At 46.9% G+C, this 16,921-nt stretch overlaps 1 protein-coding gene across 2 annotated transcripts in view; it reads left to right on the top strand.

Annotated features, from left to right (window-relative positions):
• LOC141266087 (cytochrome P450 2C20-like) overlaps positions 1-16,921 on the top strand; it is a 451,920-nt gene that overhangs the window by 217,178 nt on the left and 217,821 nt on the right. For both annotated transcript variants that reach the window (XM_073679995.1, XM_073679993.1), the window contains exon 6: positions 12,667-12,840. In XM_073679995.1, the coding sequence (XP_073536096.1) occupies positions 12,667-12,840 (174 nt within the window). The remainder of the gene's footprint in view (positions 1-12,666; positions 12,841-16,921) is intronic.

Here is a 16,921-nt window from a genome sequence, read left to right as displayed (position 1 = left end):
GTCCTTGCCCTATAAGACCAAGCCATTTTCCCCGTCACCACCATTTTCTCACTGCTGCAGCTGCGTGTTAGACGGCACCGCTGTTGCTGTGTGCGCTATACCTTGTTAATTTCAAGCCAATTTTCGCACAAATATACAGATAGCTTGGGAGTAGGGAATAGTTGTGATTGCAGTCCTTTTAAGGACTAGGTTACAGCATTTCCTACGACTTTTATCAAGCAGGTCTGTGCTCTTAAATAGATAGATTGTGGGAGTAAAGACTAATTGTAATTGGAGTCCTTTTCAGGACTAGGTTACATCAGTTCCTATCAGTTTTTGCCAGGCAGGTCTGTGCCAGTGCTGTGCAAGTTTTTTTCACAGCATTTGGCTGAATCTAGCAAAGCTAATCCTTTTTGGCCTATTGCAGAGTGTGTTAGTCAGTGGAGTAGCCTATCTGTGTCGCAAGATATACCACCTGTGTATAGAATACCAATTTTTTTACTGCACCTAGTGGAGTAAAATCTTTTGGGCATAGCATCATTCTATTAGTCCATCTATACTGACCTCCATCAGGTTGCAAACTGAATATAATTTTTTTCTGCATCTAGCTCTGAAAAAATATTTGGGCTTCTAGCAGTGTGTGGGACTTGGTCTATTAGTCCATCTATACTGACCTCCATCAGGTTGCAAATTAAAAATAATTTTTTTCTTCATTTAGCTCTGAAAAAATATTTGGGCTTCTAGCAGTGTGTGGGACTTGTTCTATTAGTCCTTCTATACTGACCTCCAGCAGGTTGCAAATTGAATATAATTTTTTTCTGCATCTAGCTCTGAAAAAATATTTGGGCTTCTAGCGGTGTGTGGGACTTGGTCTATTAGTCCATCTATACTGACCTCCATCAGGTTGCAAATTAAAAATAATTTTTTTCTGCATCTAGCTCTGAAAAAATATTTGGGCTTCTAGCAGTGTGTGGGACTTGGTCTATTAGTCCATCTATACTGACCTCCATCAGGTTGCAAATTAAAAATAATTTTTTTCTGCATCTAGCTCTGAAAAAATATTTGGGCTTCTAGCAGTGTGTGGGACTTGGTCTATTAGTCCATCTATACTGACCTCCATCAGGTTGCAAATTGAATAAAAAAAATTTCTGCATCTAGCTCTGAAAAAATATTTGGGCTTCTAGCGGTGTGTGGGACTTGGTCTATTAGTCCATCTATACTGACCTCCATCAGGTTGCAAATTAAAAATAATTTTTTTCTGCATCTAGCTCTGAAAAAATATTTGGGCTTCTAGCAGTGTGTGGGACTTGGTCTATTAGTCCATCTATACTGACCTCCATCAGGTTGCAAATTGAATAAAAAAATTTTCTGCATCTAGCTCTGAAAAAATATTTGGGCTTCTAGCGGTGTGTGGGACTTGGTCTATTAGTCCATCTATACTGACCTCCATCAGGTTGCAAATTAAAAATAATTTTTTTCTGCATCTAACCCAGCCAATAGTTTTGGCCTAATACCACAGTTTGGCCACTCAGCTCTGCTCGGTTACCATCCATTGTTTTTTTGTGCAAACAACTCCAGAGTTGTGAATTAGTTAACCACCAAAATGAGTGGAAAAAGGCCTGCTGCTGGTGGAAAGGGGAATAGGCGTGTTGGGAAGGGGAAAAAAGGTTGTGTCCGTGGGGTAGGTGCAGAAGAAAGACCATCTTCCAGCCAAACTAAAATGTCTACTTCTTTTAGCGGACAATGTGATAAGATCCCTTTCTTACGGCCACGCCAATCGCTACAAATTCCAGATGAGGCACAAAAACAGCAGGTGCTTCAACGGATATCAAGTGCTCCTTTAAGTGGGCTCTCCTCCACATCAACTTCAACATCACAAATACTCCAGTCCTCAAAGGTGTCACCCAAATCGCACTTGCTTCCTCACAGCTCCCAAATCTCCAGCTGCCCGTCTGAGTATGAGGTAGAACAGATGGTTGAGTCTGCAGAGCTGTTTACTCATACTATAGCCTGGGAATCAGAGGTCGACTCCAGCGCTTCTGTGAATCCAGACGAGAAAATGATCTGCACTGATGCCCAGAATCTTTATGAGTCGGATCCAGGACCAGACGCAGAAGGTTCTGACCATAATGTAGACCCTCATTCCCAAACTGTAACTCCTGTTGGTGGAGACAATGAGGAAGACGATGATAAGACTCAAATACCTGATTGGAGCGACAACTTTAGTTTTTTGTCAGGGCAGGAACAGGTTGGCTCTGAGGACGACGGGTGTGATAACGCACAGGGTGATGATGATGAGGTCGGAGATCCCACTTACTGTCAACCCACAGTCAGCCAAGAGATGAGGTCAGCAGAGGAGGTGGAGGAAGATGCTAGTGACGACGAGGTCAGGTTGCGCCTTCCTGGACAGAGACGTAGTACTGGAAGCACGTCAACAACTGCATCCTCAAACACAACTCTGCCTCTCACCACAAGTCGTGGTGGCTCTTCAGGTCGCATGGGTGCTAAGCCTTGCATAGCCTGGGCATTTTTTCAGATCGATAAAGATGACCCAACTCGTGTTATCTGTAACATTTGTCAGCAAAAGCTAAGTAGAGGCCAAAAAATACATAGTTTGAGTACTTCATGCATGAACCGGCACATGGACATGAAGCATAAGTTGCAGTGGGAAGCTCAGTGTGCTACAATGCGGCCTAGCCGGCCGGGCCAACCACCGTCTGCTATATCTTGTGCATCCGCGGCCTCTTCATCCTCTGTGACTGGGGGGACAGCAGTCACACCTGTTTTGGGGCGCAGACCTGCCACCTCTTTACCCGCAACAGCCAGCGTGATTGGCAGGTCATCATTTTCTTTGGAGGTGGTAACACCAGCTGGTCTTGAGCGCTGTCCGACATCGATAGCACCACCTTTGGATCAAGGCAACCTAACATGTCCGCCTGCATCTTCCTCACAGACCGGCAGTTTGCCGGGGACACCCTTATCAACCCCGTCTAAGCACAATAGCCAGCCCTCGGTCCCTCAGATGTGGACAAGTAAAAGACCATTTCCTCCTAGCCATGAGAAAGCTAAGAGGTTGAATTTCACCATCTGCAAGCTCTTGGCTACAGAAATGCTGCCTTTCCGCCTGGTGGACACAGAGGATTTTCGAGACCTTATGTCCGTCGCAGTGCCCCAGTACCAGATGCCCAGTCGGCACTACTTCTCAAAGAAAGGTGTGCCTGCGCTCCACCAGCATGTCGCACACAACATCACCGCTTCTTTGAGAAACTCTGTGTGTGACAGGGTTCATTTCACCACAGACACTTGGACGAGTAGGCATGGACAGGGGCGTTACATGTCGCTGACTGGGCACTCGGTAACTATGGTGACAGCAGGACAAGGGGCTGCTGTCCAAGTCTTGCCGTCCCCACGAGTTGTGCGTCAATCCTCTTTATGTCAAAGTTCCTCCACTGCTTCTGCCTCCTCAACCTCCTCTCGGTCTTCCACCTGCACCCAAAGCCTGTCTGGTCATGCCACAAGCTTTCTAACTGCGCAGAAGGGATCCTGCACACCTCCTTACTATGCTGGCAGTAGGGCTCAACGTCATCAGGCGGTTTTTACATTGAAATGTCTGGGAAATGTGAGTCACACAGCTGAGGAGTTGTGGTCAGCTCTGGAGAACCAATTTCATGAATGGTTGTCTCCACTGGACCTGAAACCAGGGAAGGCCGTGTGCGACAATGCTGCAAACCTGGGTGCGGCCCTTCGCCGGGGCAATGTCACACACGTGCCTTGTATGGCTCACGTGTTGAACCTGGTTGTCCAGCAATTTTTAGCCCACTATCCCAGACTAGATGGCCTTCTGCAGAGGGCACGGTCGCTGTGTGCTCACTTCCGCCGTTCGCATCCCGCAGCTCAGCGACTTACATCTCTACAGAAGTCGTTGGGCCTGCCACTTCACTGGCTAAAATGCGATGTGCCTACCCGGTGGAATTCAACTCTGCACATGTTGCAGCGACTGTGGCAGCACCGACAAGCCCTGGTGCAATACGTTCTGACGTATAGCCTGGGCCAACGAGATTCAGAGGTGGGGCAAATCACGCTGGAGGAGTGGTCTCAGATCAGGGACCTATGCACCCTTCTGCACAGTTTTGAAATGGCGACGAAGATGTTTAGTGCTGACGATGCCATTATCAGCATGACTATTCCGGTGATTTACATGCTGGAGCACATGTTAAACAGAATTCGGAGTCAGGTGGTGGCACAAGAGGAGGTGGAGGAAGTAGAGGAGGAGGAGTTGTATGCGGAAGGGCTAACATCTGCAAGGTCCAGACGGTCGCCAGCACCAAGGCGGCAGGCATGTGAGGGTGGGGGAGATGATTTTACCAGGGCGCATGGTAGCAGCCAAACTAGTGAGGAAGGTGCAGGAGCCCAGGAAGAAGTGGAGGACGAACTGATGGAAGACTCATCAGATGAGGGAGACCTTGATCACATTTCTTTTGTGCGAGGTTGGGGGGAGAGGACAGAGGAAGGAAGCATGATTGTTACCTCGCCACCAACACAACAGGGACTTGGTGCTCCTGGATGCGCAACACACATGAGTGCCTTCTTGCTGCACTACCTGCAACATGACCCTCGAATTGTGAGAATTAGAAATAATCCTGACTACTGGGTTGCCACACTGTTAGATCCCCGGTACAAAAGTAAATTTGCAGAAATTATTCCTGCCATAGAAAGGGATGCACGCATGCAGGAGTATCAGCAGAGACTGTTGCAGAATCTTACATGTGCTTTTCCACAAAATACCAGTGGTGCACGTAGTGAATCTCACAGTTCCAACTTGCCAACCGTGGGACCGTCAAGTGTTCAGCACTCAAACCGTAACAGAACCACAGTATCTGCTGGTAACATCAATTTTGCGGAATCATTTCACCACTTTTTTAGCCCATCCATTGCAAGGCCACAGGAGACAAGAAGTCTGACACATAGTCAACGCCTAGAGACGATGGTACAGGAGTATCTCCAAGTAAACATTGAAGCCACGACTGTGTCACTGGACCCTTGCTCTTTTTGGGCTTCCAATCTGGATAAATGGCCGGAGCTAGCCACTTACGCCTTGGAGATCTTGTCATGCCCCGCAGCCAGCGTTCTGTCTGAACGTGTGTTCAGCGCTGCTGGTGGTGTGCTGACAGATAAGCGCACGCGGCTCTCCACTGATAATGTAGACAGACTCACGTTCATAAAGATGAACAAATCATGGATCCGAAATGACTTTTCTACCCCTGTGTCATCCTGGGGAGAGTAAAAGCTTGATGATTGGTTAAAATCACCCTACCAACCGTTTTAAGCTTTCAAATTACTAATCATGTTTATCTGTATCTTGACTGGAAAATAATTTGGGCTTTGTAGCAGTGTGCAGCACTGATCCTATTAGGCCATCTATAATAAGCTTCACCAGATTTAAAATTAAAAATAATTTTTAGCTGCATCTAGCCCGGAAAATAATTTTGGGGCTCCGAGATGCGCAAGACACATAAGTGCCTTCTTGCTGCACTACCTGCAGCATGACCCTCATATTGTCAGAATTCGAAGTAATCATGACTACTGGGTTGCCACACTCTTAGATCCCCCAAACTTTTCGATCAACCTTTTCATTTTAATAAAGACCAAAAAAATGGTCATTTTTGAAATTATAAGCATTAGCAGGTTGTTAGAAACTGAAATCAAACAGTTTTCAACTCAAAACTTTATTCTAGGTGATGTTACATTTTCACATAGGACCCCTTGTTCGAAAGGAGCTTCTGAACTCTCTCGTCCATTGAATTTGTCAGGTTTTGGATGGTTTCTGCTTCAATTGTTTTGCATGAGGACAGAATACCCTCCCAGAGCTGTTGCTTAGATGTGAACTGCCTCCCGCCATCATAGACACTCCTTTTAATGATGCTCCAAAGGTTCTGAATGGGGTAGAGGTCAGGGGAGCATGGGGGTCACACCATAAGTTTGTCCCCTTTTATGCCCATATCAGCCAGAGATGCAGATGTTTTATGTGCAGCATGAGATGGTGCATTATCATGCAGAAAAATGATCTTGCTGTGAAATACACGGTTCTTCTTCTTGAACCATGGCAGGAAGTGCTGTTTGAGAAAATCCACATACATTATGGAGTTCATCTTTAGCGCCTTCAGGGATCCTAAAGGGGCCGACAATCTCTCTCCCCATGATTCCAGCCCAAAACATTACTCCACCTCCTCCTTGTTGGCGCTGTAGCCGTGTTTGCGTGGGGTGTCCATCAACCAGCCATCCTCCACTCCATTCATCTGGACCATCGAGCGCTGCACGGCACTCATCCGTGAACAAAACAGTTTTGAAATCAGTCTTCATGTAATGTTTGGCCCACTGGAGCCGTTTCTGCTTGTGTGAAGTGGATAGAGGAGGTCGACAGGATGGCGTATGCACAGCTGCAAACCTCTGAAGGACCCTGCATCTTGTTGTTCGGGGGACGTTGGAGGCACAAGCAGCTTCAAAAACTTGTCTGCTGCTATGACAAGGCTTTTTTGCCGCTGCTCTTTCAACCTGACGTAATTGCCTGTAGGAAAGAGTCCTCAATTTGCCCTTATCAGCACGCACACGTGTGTACTGTGAATCAGCTACATACTTCTTGATTGCCAAGACACTTCATCCTGATCATCGCACAATGTTGATTGTAGTCATGCCTTGACCTAAACACTCCACAATTTGTTGCTTCTCAGCAGCCGACACATCCTTTTTCTTTCCCATTTTGGCAGAAAATGTAGGCTGCTTAATAATGTGAGAGAGCCTTCTTAAGTAGTCTTGCCTTTCATTGGACACACCTGCCAAACTAATTAGCACAGGTGTCTGCAATTGCTTACAGTGATATAAAGAGCCCTGACACACATCACCATCAATGAGTTTAACTGACAAACAAACAAATTCTTCCCTTATCACTCCTAAACACTTTTTGCATAATAATTTGGAACGCGGTGTACATGTGCTTTTCCACAAAACACCAGTGGTTCACGTAGTGAATCTTACAGTTCTAACTTGCCAACCGTGGTCTGTATGGAATTGTTCAATAAAGGGCCCAAAATTAAGATAACATAGATGGGAGAGGTCTCTATGAATAGGAATTCCTAAGTATTTGATACCCTGTGAGGGCCAGGCAAAGGGAAAGTTGGACTGGATGGAATCCTATATGGATTTAGGGAGGGAGACATCGAGGGCCTCAGACTTCGCTGCATTGATTTTAAAATTTTACCATGTAACAAAGTGATCTATTTCAGCCATAACAGCAGGGATGGATATATGTGATTGAGTGATATATACTAGGACATCATCAGCAAATAGAGAGCACTTGTACTCGGTGCCTCCCACCTCAATCCACCTAATATTGGGGTTATGGCGAATTGATGAGAGCAGGTGCTCCGTCACTAGGATGTATAAGAGAGGGGACAGAGGACATCCCTGCCTTGTCCCATTGGTGATTGTGAAAGGTGATGAAAATGTTCTGACGCACCCCCTGGGCCTTGGGACACCCGGAGCCGGACCCTTTTTGGTGGATGCTGGTGGTTGTAGTCTTCGTGGCGGCGATCCGGTTCCGTGGCTCAGGGCGGTCAAAACAGTGGCGGAACTATTTATGTGGTTTTGATGTTTAAATGTCCGACTACGCCACCCGTGGATTGCGGTCAGAGTGAACCGCCGCTACAGGGCAGACCGCTAAGGCTGGTGTTGTGAGTGCAGCAGAGCGTAGCATAACTCCCCACGGGAGGAGTATAGCCTCAGGGCAGTGTATGCGGAGGATGGGGGTGATGGTGCAGGGCAGCAGCAGTAACGACACTGAGTCAGTGATGCAGTTCAGGGCCTTTACTCACAGTTCTTATTATCCAGACCACGTCTTCAGGTAACGGCTGCCCACGTCGTACTGTGCTCACCAGGTGAGGGGCTCAGACAACTCCCAGATAACTTTGGAGCGCTTCACAGGACCCCCTTTGTGTGTCCTTTGTCTGGCCTTTCTTACCAACACTTCTGTCCGGCTGCCTCGGGCCTCCTCTTGGTAAACTTGGCGCCAGTTTCCCTGACCCTATGTGGTGCCTTCCTAGCGGGTGGAGCAAGGGGCTGCGCCACATAAAATGTCAGAGCCTCCGGTTTCTAGCTGAGGGTCGTTTCCTGCCTCCACTAGTTCGGGGACCGGTCTCCCCCTTTGGCCTGACCCCTCCACGCAGGTGGATTCGGGCGTGCGGTGGCGACTCGCCCGTCCGCACCCCTGGGATCCCTTCATTCCTCGTTCCTGGAGCCTTCTCCGCTCCTCTTCCTTCCTTCTCCCTCTTGCAGGCCTGGGCCTCTGTTACTAGGCCCGCCTCCGGAGCAGAGCTCATGCAGAGCCCCTGCTCCCTGCCACTTCTGCTCAGACTTCTCTGCACTGAACTAAGATGGTGCCCATCTTTTATACTCCCTTCTCAATGCACCCAGGAACTGCTTCCTCCCTGCTCCTGCACTGCAGGGTTCCCCTTCCTCAGTGTTCCCTCCCCCCACTCCAGCCAGGGACAGGGACTGTCGTGCCCATCTCAGGGGCATATTGGTCGCCCTGCCCCACGGCAATGTGGTGTAATGCATGCAGGTGTCGGGTCCTGATCCACACTCCATCCTTATCTGAGAGTGAGATATCACACCTCTGGGTGAGGTGCAATACGTCTGTAGCAACCGAGCCCTCGGTGCTACAGTTCCATTTATCTTCAGCCTAGGTGACGTATTGTGATACAGGGGCGTGATTTTGGCTATAAAAGGGTCCCCTAGACCCCTACCCCAAGCTTTTTAAGAGAATCATATATGGCGTGCCAGGAGACTCTATGGAATGCTTTCTCAGCATCCAACGAGAGTATCTACTTACAAATTTTTAACTGCATCTAGCCCAGGAAATACTTTGTGCCTAGTAGCAGTGTCTGCTAGTCAGCGGATTATCCCGGCTGTTAAGCAAGCTACACCACCTGTAGTTTGGACACTTAATTTTTTCAAAGGAAATGCTTCGGGACCACGGGATACTCAGTGAAGAGCATCAGGAGGCACCCCAAGGCATAGGGGCTGGGACTGGCACTAGGATGCCTTGCGGTGGACAGCCGAGCTCGATCCTTATAAAAGCTTTTTAACTGCAGCAGCTTTAGTGGACGCTACTGGAGCTGGAATTACGCGGCTGCTGGCATGAGACTTGCCCTCCAATAGATCCTTGTAAATGGATTTAAAGTGTATTCATTCAAATTAGAGGGACAATTTAAATTAAAAAGCTTAGAGCTGCCTCCAACACAGGGGGGCTCTCTTGACCCACCAGCGGACAGGCACCAGTATTGGGAGAGGGGGGCTGGCCGTCAGGGTTCACCGCGGCTCTGGCACAAACCCGGCGACACGGAGGTGGCACGGGCAGGAGCGGACTGGCCGTGTCGGCTTCTCACTTTTTGGATTTTAGAATGGCATGACATGCCTATATCTGTGTCTCCCCCTCCTTTTACTCCTCCACCTCTTTTCTTTTCGCATGACTATATGTACTTGTCACTTTTCCATGTGTTAGTTGTGTCTTCTGAGCAGTTTGTCAGCTTTTGGACACCTTTGAAGGTGTTTTCTATGTGTTTCTATGTGTTTTTGTTTGCCTGCCATTGGTTTTAACGGTGTTCGAAGGTGTTCGACGAACAGTTCGACGAACAGTTCGGCGAACACACGGGTGTTCGACGAACCGAACCGAACTCGAACACTACGGGGGTGGCTCAACACTAATCCTCACCCATCCCTTGGAGATTGTGAGCCCTCGAGGGCAGGCTCCTCTCTCCTCCTGTACCAGTCGCTGACTCATTTTGTGAAAATTATTGTAAGTGTATGTATAGTCCCTTTTTCACATGCAAAGCGCCATGGAATAAATGGCGCTATAATAATAAATAATAATAATAATAATTTCAAGTGCAAGCAGCTGTCCAGAAATGTGTCAATTTAGTATTGCGGACTGTGGGTGGGTGGCTTGCTGCATACTTGCGCTTGCATTCCAAGTAACAGAAAACTAAGGAGATGGATGGCCTCATCATAATCACAACCTGCAAGATTTGCGCTATGAACTCTCCTGATGGAGAAGCCAGGGTCCACCGGAGGAGTCTCTGGTTCTCTGGTGGGCCCGTCCAACCCTGCCGAGAAGCAGCCCTGGCTAAGAAAAGTCTGTGTGATGGTTCCCGGATACTCTATGGTGTGTCATCGAAGCATAAACACAACTTTACCTCACAAATTGTGCGTGTTGTAAAAAATGTTTAGTTTTGTGTTTTTGCACACTTTCTTGTCATAATAATCGAATATTATATCCATACACTTCAACAGAATACCACTGTTTGCTGTCTCCAGTTACCATTCGTTTTACACTAGTTAGATAGTTTAAGATCACTTGGACATGACATCAGGGAGGTATACCTCGATTTTCTGGCAGTAAAAGCTTTCATGCTTTTATAGTATTGGAGGAAAGTTCAACATAGCCAGTAAATTCTAATTTCAAATAATCAGCTCGTTTCTACTTGGTTCCAGCTCTTTAGTCCCTCAGAACTCCAGCAATAAAGTTTTCACCTTTTTCACAGTCTTTGAACCACCAGAGATGTCAGCATAAATCCATTACTTAAACCCCCCACACACATTAGACTAGTGTTGGCTGAACCATCTGAAATCGATAGCTTTGGCCGACAGTCTAATGTACAGTGGGTACGGAAAGTATTCAGACCCCTTTAAATTTTTCACTCTTTGATTCATAGCAGCCATTTGGTAAATTCTAAAAAGTTAATTGTTTTTCTCATTAAAGTACACTCTGCACCCCACCTTAACTGAAAAAAAACAGAAATGTAGAAATTTTTGCAAATTTATTAAAAAAGAAAAACTGAAATCTCACATGGTCATAAGTATTCGGACCCTTTGCTCAGTATTGAGTAGAAGCCCCTTTTGAGCTAGTACAGCCATGAGTCTTCTTGGGAATGAAGCAACAAGTTTTTCACACCTGGATTTGGGGATCCTCTGCCATTCTTCCTTGCAGATCCTCTCCAGTTCCGTCAGGTTGGATGGTGAATGTTGGTGGTCAGCCATCTTCAGGTCTCTTCAGAGATGCTCAATTGGGTTTAGGTCAGGCTCTGGCTGGGCCAGTCAAGAATGGTCACAGAGTTGTTCTGAAGCTACTCCTTTGTTATTTTAGCTGTGTGCTTAGGGTCATTGTCTTGTTGGAAGGTGAACCTTTGGCAAAGTCTGAGGTCCAGAGCACTCTGGAAGAGGTTTCCATCCAGGATATTTCCGTACTTGGCCGCTTTCATGTTTTCTTCAATTGCAACCAGTCGTCCTGTCCCTGCAGCTGAAAAACACCCCCATAGCATGGTACTGCCACCGCCATGTTTCATGGTTGGGATTGTATTAGGCAGGTGAAGAGCAGTGCCTGGTTTTCTCCACACATCCACACATACCACTTAGAATTATCACCAAAAAGTTCTAGTTTCATCTCATCAGACCAGAGAATCTTATTTCTCATAGTCTGGGAGTCCTTCATCTGTTTTTGAGCAAACTCTATGCGGGCTTTCATATGTCTTGCCCAGAGGAGAGGCTTCCGTCGGGCCACTGTGCCATAAAGGCCCGACTGGTGGAGGGCTACAGTGATAGTTGACTATGTGGAACTTTCTCCCATCTCCCTACTGCATCTCTGGAGCTCAGCCACAGTGATCTTAGGGTTCTTCTTTACCTCTTTCACTAAGGCTCTTCTCCCACGATTGCTCAATTTGCCTGGATGACCAGGTCTAGCAAGACTTCTGGTGGTCCCAAGCTTCTTCCATTGATTATGGAGGCCACTGTGCTCTTAGGAACCTTGAGTACTGCAGACATTCTTTTGTAACCTTGGCCAAATCTGTGCCTTGCCACAATTCTGTCTCTGAGCTCCTTGGGCAGTTCCTTTGAGCTCATGATTCTCATTTGGTCTGACATGCACTGTGAGCTGTGAGGTCTTATATAGACAAGTGTGTGCCTTTTCAAATCAAGTCCTATCAGTTTAATTAAAGACAGCTGGACTCCAATGAAGCAGTAGAACCATCTCAAGGAGGATCACAAGGAAATGGACAGCATGTGACTTAAATATGAGTGTCTGAACAAAGGGACTGAATACTTATGACCATATGATATTTCAGTTTTTCTTTTTTAATAAGTTTGCAAAAATTTCTACATTTCTGTTTTTTTCAGTCAAGATGGGGTGCAGAGTGGACTTTAATGAGAAAAAAAATGAACTTTTTAGAATTTACTAAATGGCTGCAATGAAACAAAGAGTGAAAAATTTAAAGGGGTCTGAATACTTTCCGTACCCACTGTATATGGAAGCCCAGGACAATTTATTATAGGAGAACATATCGATCTGGTATGCCCGATTTCGGACTGCCATTTGTATTGTCTCACGGAAATAACACACCCAAATGATCACTCCTGTATTTGGGAGAGCTGGCTAAAATAGCTGCTGGCTGAGTGGTCAGCCAAACCATCATTTGGTCTAATGTACTTTACTTGGCTAGTTAATTGGGGCCACCTTTATAGATTGTCCAGATTAGTCCAAATGGCCTCCAGGCTCCTAATTTACAAAAGGCTTAGAGGGAACAAATCTATTTTGTCTCCATACTTCCTGCTTGTATTCCTCATCTATTTTGTCCTCTACAGGTCTGCAATATTGTCCCAATTCTTCTGAAGTTTACGATCATCAAGAAGAAAATCTTTAAAGAAAACGAATATTTACTAAAATTTGTGACAAAGTACATAGAGCAGCACAAAAAGACTCTGAATCCGGAGTCACCGCGGGACTTCATAGACGATTTCCTGCTGAAGATAAAGGAGGTAACGGGAATCAGATGAGGCTGCTGAAAAGCCTTTATAACTATATCAATGTGAAGTGGGGGAATATTACAAGCCAAAAATTACAGGTGCAATGGAGAAGAAACAGAAGAAAGAGAGGAAAGTCCACAATCTCTTACATAAGCAATCAGTTCCCGTTCATCCTCCTCTGCCTCACATTGTAAACAGGTCACAGGATGCAACACGAAAACAAGGACAAGGCGGAAGCAGGGGCGTGCATAGGAATCATGGGGCCCCATAGCAGAAGCTCTAACTGCCCCCCCCCAAAAAAAAAAAAATTAAATAATTGTCGGGGTCACCAAAGATCAGATCTCACAACTTTCCATCCTTTACATAGTAATTTTCCTCCTGCTAACGTCCTAGATCTCTCTTTCATTGCCTCATAAAGTGTGATGCCAATAAAAGGGCCCCCCAAACACAGTATGAAACCACCATGGTGTATTCCTCCACATGCACAGTATAATGACCCTACTGTACCCCACCTCAACTCCCAGGGTAAAGTATGCTGACCCCAACACAGTATGATCCCCCAACTGTGAGCCGCTAGAGAGGATGGTATATAATAAGGGACGGCGCTATACATAATAAAAGAGGAAACTATCTGGCAGCACACGGACATATCACACAAATGTGAGAATGTGGCCTAAGAGATTTTACAGATAACATTATCACTTCAAGTCACGCAGTGCAGATATAGAATAATATTTACATCCAGGCACTTACCGCTGACGTCTCGTCTGATCAGAGTCGGTTTCTGCTGCTGCTTCTCCGTCTGGTCAGACCTTCATGTCGACATCTCCCAGCCACGACTCGTCTTGTCACGATGATCTCCAGCCTAGAAAATATCAAGGTCACATATTGTATGCATACATGTGTCTCCCCCGCTCTGTGTCCTCGAATACAGATATGTACCCACCCATTAATATACTATTAGCCACTTAGAAATCAAAATATAAAGTGATAAGCAGCACTGTGCCCCCCATTAACTATAATCTGCACCGGCCAATAATATAAATTATTCAGTCTCTGTGACTCTCCCCAACTAACTGTAAGGCTATGTGCACATGGAAAACATACAAGGCTTCACAGTACAAGCAAAGTGAAACCCCCATAAATACTCTCTCACAGCACCTCCATCATTGCTCTCTCCCAGCACCCACGTCATTGCTCTCTCCCAGCACCCCCGTCATTTCTCTCTCCCACCACCTCCATCATTGCTCTCTCTCAGCACCCCCATCACTACTCTCTCCCAGTACCCCCGTCATTGCTCTGTCCCAGCACCCCCGTCATTGCTCTGTGCCAGCACCCTCATCATTGCTCTCTTCCAGCACCCCCATCATTGCTCTCTCTCAGCACCCGCATCATTGCTCTGTCCCACCACCCCCATCATTGCTCTCTCGCAGCCCACATCATTGCTCTGTCCAAGCACCCCCATCATTGCTCTGTCCCAGCACCACCATCATTGCTCTCTCCCAGCCCCCCATCATTGCTCTGTCCCAGCATCTCCATCATTGCTTCTCCCAGCACTCCCATCATTGTTCTCTCCCAGCACCCCCATCATTGTGTTCTCCCAGCACCCCCACCATTGCTTTGTCTCAGCACCCCCATGATTGCTCACTTCCAGCACCCCCATCATTGCTCTCCCCAGCCCTATCAGCCCCATTATTGCTCTCCCCAGCCCCAGCATTCCTCTCCCCAGCCCCATTATTGCTCTTCCCAGTCCCATCCTCCTGGTTGCCAGCAGCTTTCTTCCTGACCCAGGCGCGCACTGCATGATGACGTCATGAAGCTGCGCGCCCCTGGGTCAGGGAGGAAGCAGAGGATGAACCCTCCAGCTCCGCTGCTATTCTGCTCCTGACAGCAGCGGAGCTGCAGGGATCGCTCCCTGATCGCCGCGTGCAGGGAGCAGCTGCACCTTGCGGGCCCCTTGGTGCAGCTGCATGGTGGGGACCCGGCGCAGCTGCACCGGTGGTCGGTATGTCCACCCTTGGACTGCTATGGGGCCCCCCCGGCTCACGGGCCACATAGCAGTCGCGTGGTCTGCCGCCATTGGCGGTACGCCACTGGGCAGAAGTAACCAACTTAACTATTTATTTTCATAACGCGGGTATAAGGAGGGGTGGTTTTAGCAGAAAAGAAATAGTATGAAAACAGAGTGTTTACAGTATATGATATACAATATACAATGTTGTTATCAAGCACACAATATCTCCTATAGCAAGTTTCTCAATGCTATTGGACTAATTTCTGATGCAAGCAGTATTCACAATCATAAGGATACCAATGCAATGTTCCCCTTTGTGTTACAGGCCCTAGCTGGGGGTCTTCGGTTTTTCCCACTAGCTTGTTTTTCCTCACACTTGCTGGTCCCCATCCCATCTGCTGCACTACCCCAGACTGAAACCTGTACCGTACATCAGCGCAGGAAGTAAAGGCCCAGCTCACTCGCACCTCAGGTTCACTGCTGTTGACATCTATTTCTGGATTGATTTCCTTCGCTGATTGACCTGTGATGGTCATCTATTGAGCCTGGATGAACAATTTCTAGGCCCCGGGTCTTGACTGGCATGGTCTGGTTCATGGACCTTGACTGGACCGGGTCCACAGTTATTGACTGACATCGTCAGAACCCAGCTCGTGGGTACACAACAACCCACTGGTTCGAGCCTCTTTGCACATTCTGGTGTCTCGGCCTCAGCGTCCCTCTTAGCGCACGTCTTGCTCATCTCACTGGTTGGCTTAAAATCTCTCCCCACCTTTGCTGTTCCAAACTCTTCCCCTTCCTGTTGGTTCCACGGGGTTCTGCTTGGGCAGTAGGTTGCAGTCTTCATACATAAATGCCACCCAATGCTGGGGAATCTAATCTTCTACGGCACACTCTCTTACATTCCTCCTTGCATATAGTTCTCCAGTCTGCAGGCGATGGTAATCTTTTGTGATCGGGCCTTCTCTGGGAGTAGTCCTATTTCTGCCAAAAGTTTAGTGCATTCACGGGCCTTCTGCTTAACCTGTTCCCAGGCGAACCCAACCTGAACGTATCAGTTAGGAGGGATGCCAGCTTTGGTGCATTTGGTTATACGTAGTTCTTCCTGCAAGAGTGTTTCAGGAATCTCTGGGACTTTAGAGATTTTGTTGATAAGTTTGTCTTTTGACCCATCTTCCAACCCTGTTGGAAGTGGTCTTGTAAACTACTACGGCCCCATAGGCACAGCAAACCACCCCTTCTAGTCACCTCACCAACAGTCTTTCCCAAGGTGTCATGTGGTTCCTCCAGAGACTTCATCCCTCTGATCCTTTCTGTTTCACAGCATGTTCCAATGCAACACTTGGACCAGAGTTTCTTTGTCCTCTTCAGGCCAGACTTCAGAGACTAGCTTGTTGAGATGTTATCTCTTTGCCTGCCAGAGATAGTACAGTTTGTTTTTCGGCAGTTTTGCCCGTACGAACACACGGTCTTCTGGCTAGATTTTTTCTTCTTGTGTTGGGGACATGATAGAGTGATCTATTCTCAAAATTTCTGGTCCACCAGTCATCTGAAGTTGGTGCCTACGCTCTCGGACCCAAGTATTCAGACTGCTCCCTGGATAGTTGTCCTCCAGATCCAACTGTAATTCTGTATTTTCTTGATCACTCCAACCGAATAGCAGCATGTATGGTACAGTGGGGAAAAAAGTATTTAGTCAGCCACCAATTGTGCAAGTTCTCCCACTTAAAAATATGAGAGAGGCCTGTAATCGACATCATAGGTAGACCTCAACTATGAGAGACAAAATGAGAAAACAAATCCTGAAAATCACATTGTCTGATTTGGAAAGAATTTGTTTCTAAATTTTGGTGGAAAATAAGTATTTGGTCAATTACAAAAATTCATCTCAATACTTTGTTATATATCCTTTGTTGCCAATGACAGAGATCAAACGTTTTCTGTAAGTCTTCACAAAGTTAGTACACACTATTGCTGGTATGTTGGCCCATTCCTCCATACAGATCTCCTCTAGAGCAGTGATGTTTTGGGACTGTCGCTGGGCAACACGGACTTTCAACTCCCTCCAAAGGTTTTCTA

This window comes from Phyllobates terribilis, unplaced genomic scaffold (assembly GCF_046119375.1).
Source record: "Phyllobates terribilis strain yellow unplaced genomic scaffold, ASM4611937v1 Scaffold_4__5_contigs__length_816908805, whole genome shotgun sequence".
In the NCBI taxonomy this organism is placed as follows: domain Eukaryota; kingdom Metazoa; phylum Chordata; class Amphibia; order Anura; family Dendrobatidae; genus Phyllobates; species Phyllobates terribilis.
This window is presented reverse-complemented; position numbering and strand designations above follow the sequence as displayed.